The following is a 3,246-nucleotide window of genomic DNA, read 5'->3' on the forward strand; positions in this document are numbered from 1 at the left end:
TATGCGTTGTCAAAAAGTTGTTAAAAAAGTGTTGTTAAAAGAAGTTTTTCCAATTATGAACCTCGAATGGAAAACAAAGATGGACGAACGAGATTTCTGATGCAAATTGAAACATTTCCATTCATTTACATGTTTTTCACATTTGTAAATGTAATCTATCAAATGAATGCCAGCAAATAGTATTTTAAAAATTAATAATTTAAAATATATTTAAATAACTTTTAAAATCTTTACATTTCCAGTGCTTTATTAAAAGAATACAATAATCATAGATAAGACATACTTTATCAAGACAACCCTCTATAAATCAATATTAAATAAGTAATATTTTTAACTGCACAAGTATCTTCACTTTACACTAATTAAATTCAAATCATAGTTTAATTGAGATTGACAATTTATTGGGCATTTTATTTTCAGCATGGGAAATTTCAGGGAAGCAATTGTTTGATCCATGAAGGAATGCAGAACTTCAACACAAAAACTGTGTCTGGTTCTGTTTTCCAAAAACTGAAGATAAAATAAGACAGGAAAAAAGTGGACAATGGCTGAGAAAAGGGTCAATAACTCATCCATATACAACAAGTGGAAAGTGTTTTATCTCAAAATTTTCTTTACACTAATTTAGTACAATGAAACCACTCAAACTGCAATGGCTCCCACTAGATGTAAGTCCTAGAATGAAATGAGCGTATAAACAAAAACCAAAAAAAAGGACTTTTTTAGCGGTCTATGCATATACAAAATTACAGATCCCTTCTGCATAATGGGCAAGAACCATGTCTAAAGAGCCACTTATCTATGCAAGGAAGGTGAAACATGTGATGGCAATGAGGTAAGCTTCTTACTGTTTCTCCAAGCTGAAAGTCCTGCATAGGCACAAATGTAGAAATGTTTATAACATAATACAGAATCATACAAACATTAAGGTATAGACATCAACTGATACTGACAAGGGAAAGTGTAAAAACTAACCTGCAGGCAAACTGAACAAGAAACTCTGTCACCAGATGCATCAATATTGTTGTCAGTTGTAATTTTTATTTTTGGGATTTTTTCAACCAAATCTCCAGACAAACCTTTGGCACCACCGGTGTCAAAGATGTTTTGAACCTCATCAAAGCTGGTTTCGACAGCACCCATCTGATAAGAAAGAACAGAGGTGTCAGAAGGAAAATAAGTTCATAAGAAAATCTCAATCTCATTACTGCAATAAGTGCATGTTTGGATTAAAGTTTACAAACTAGTGTTTGAATGGATTTCATTTTGCTTGCTTAGTTTGCAAAAGCAACCTTGATATTGTTACTTTCAATTGAAAAACTTTGTTTCAGGTTAATTATAACCAAACCGAGTGTATGATTCAAAGGCAAAATGGTAAATCAATCATGGCCTAGTTCGTTTAGGCACAGCAAATTACCTGATTTTGAACAGCACTCAACATGGCTGGACCTATCCTCTCACGCACAAGTCTCCCACTCAGTAAGCTGGCGATAACATCAATCTGCATAGCTCAAAAATATCAGGCTACGCCACATGCAATTCTATATGATAAACAATTATGCATAAAGGTTTTTGTGTTGTTCAACAATTAGTACTGGAATTCCGTTTGGCTAATCCACATAATGAAGGTTTGCATTTAAGGATTATGTAAACTTATGAAGGAAAACACTAATTCCATTTGAACAAAAGACATCAAAGGTACCTAGGAAGTTGTATTTAAAATCTGTACATCAACAAGGCCCTGAAAGCTAAGTAAACTCACCAAATATAACACGCAGCCAATTCCAGATTCGTCAGATTGCCAAAGAACAAGAGACGATTCAAACACTTCAATGGAAAATACAGCTCCTGATATGGCTCCAACAGCAGCCCCTCGAATGAAGCCACTCTCGGTTTCTTGTCCTATCAAAGCTCCAGTCAAGGCCCCCAACAAAGTTCCCACTGCAGATAAAACAATCCATCAAAACTCGTTGTACCTTAAGCATAGCACATGGTGCCAATAGGATAGGAAAAACATTAACCACACAACACAAATTTGTATGTCTTTGAAGATGAAAATAACAAAACAAAACAACACAAGCAAAACAATCCAACCAAGAAATGGCGCACCTCCACCCCATGTTTCAAGTTTCAATTTTTATAAAAATAAAAATACGCATTTCTGTCTCAATCGAAAGCCCCCAACATCACACAACAGAAGACAATGACAACAATCCACCCAAAAAGATTAAAAACACGACAAGAAAAGGCAAAACCCATGACGATAGGAAGAAAACAGAAGCAGATCAAGAGTTTGGATTAGATTATAAAATGTAACAAAAGGAGAATGGAAATAAACAGAAGAGAAAGAAGAAGCGAACCTAATGCAAAGCAGAAGGTCAAGATCGCAGAGAAGATGTTCCCAATGACGGCGGAGACGGCGAGGGTACCAAGCTGCTTAACCCTCTCGACGAGATTCCCGAGCGAAGACGAACGCAAAGGACAGGGATTTGGCTCAAACTCCATCTGGGTGTGTGAGAAAATTGAAGGGATTGGATACAAATTGAAAGGGAGAAAGGAAAAAAGAAGCAAAAGGGTAGGGTCTGATGTCACCAGATTCGGGTTTAAGGAGAAGTTAAATTAATATATATGTTAACATTTACAAGATGAACAATAATAACGATAAGAATAAAAGACGCGCTCTTGTGCAATGCTTAGTCTACAAGCATGAAAGAAGATTGAAAGAAGGTGCAATCAACCAACTCGCATTTAAAACTTGGGTGCCTTTAACGCGACCCTTTCCCTCTCTTTATATCTTTATGGCTAATTTTTTGGGCTTAATCTAAATTAATTTTAAAAAAAATCGCTTTCAGATGACACGGGACGGTGATAAAAGAGAAGAGCGTGGCAAACCAACCACGAAGAGTCACGAGAATTTAGTTTGGTTTTTTGATTTTTCCATCACTCGTTTATGTTTCGGTTTGAAGCTTAGACTTGGAGTTGGAGGCTTTGATTGGCTACGGTTTTCTCTGCAACTTGTACGACCGCACTGCTTATTTTTCACATTTTTCAATATCTCATTTAATAGTTAATAATACAAGGCTGTTACTTATTCTTATTTTATTTCTCTGGTCCCTCTCTTTCCAAAATATCTTCCTCCCTTGGGTCCAGTAGGTGTGTAGCACCAGACTTTGCTCAGTGCCTTTGGGATAATGTTAGATATATATACTCATCCCTCTCACACAATATTATTGCACTCTTCCTTAT

General features: G+C 35.9%; 1 protein-coding gene across 1 annotated transcript; it reads right to left on the reverse strand.

The window, feature by feature from the left end:
* Window positions 1–522: 522 nt before the first annotated feature.
* Window positions 523–2,980, reverse strand: LOC106776496 (NEP1-interacting protein 1). The gene is made up of 5 exons (XM_014663973.2): window positions 2,361–2,980; window positions 1,763–1,941; window positions 1,418–1,501; window positions 976–1,143; window positions 523–869 (listed from the first exon to the last, which is right to left on the reverse strand). Exons 1-5 carry the CDS (start codon window positions 2,503–2,505, stop codon window positions 747–749), a joined length of 699 nt encoding a protein of 232 aa, XP_014519459.1. The 5' UTR covers window positions 2,506–2,980; the 3' UTR covers window positions 523–746.
* Between the last annotated feature and the right edge of the window lie 266 nt (window positions 2,981–3,246).

This window comes from Vigna radiata, chromosome 11 (genome assembly GCF_000741045.1).
Source record: "Vigna radiata var. radiata cultivar VC1973A chromosome 11, Vradiata_ver6, whole genome shotgun sequence".
Taxonomy (NCBI): Eukaryota; Viridiplantae; Streptophyta; class Magnoliopsida; order Fabales; family Fabaceae; genus Vigna; species Vigna radiata.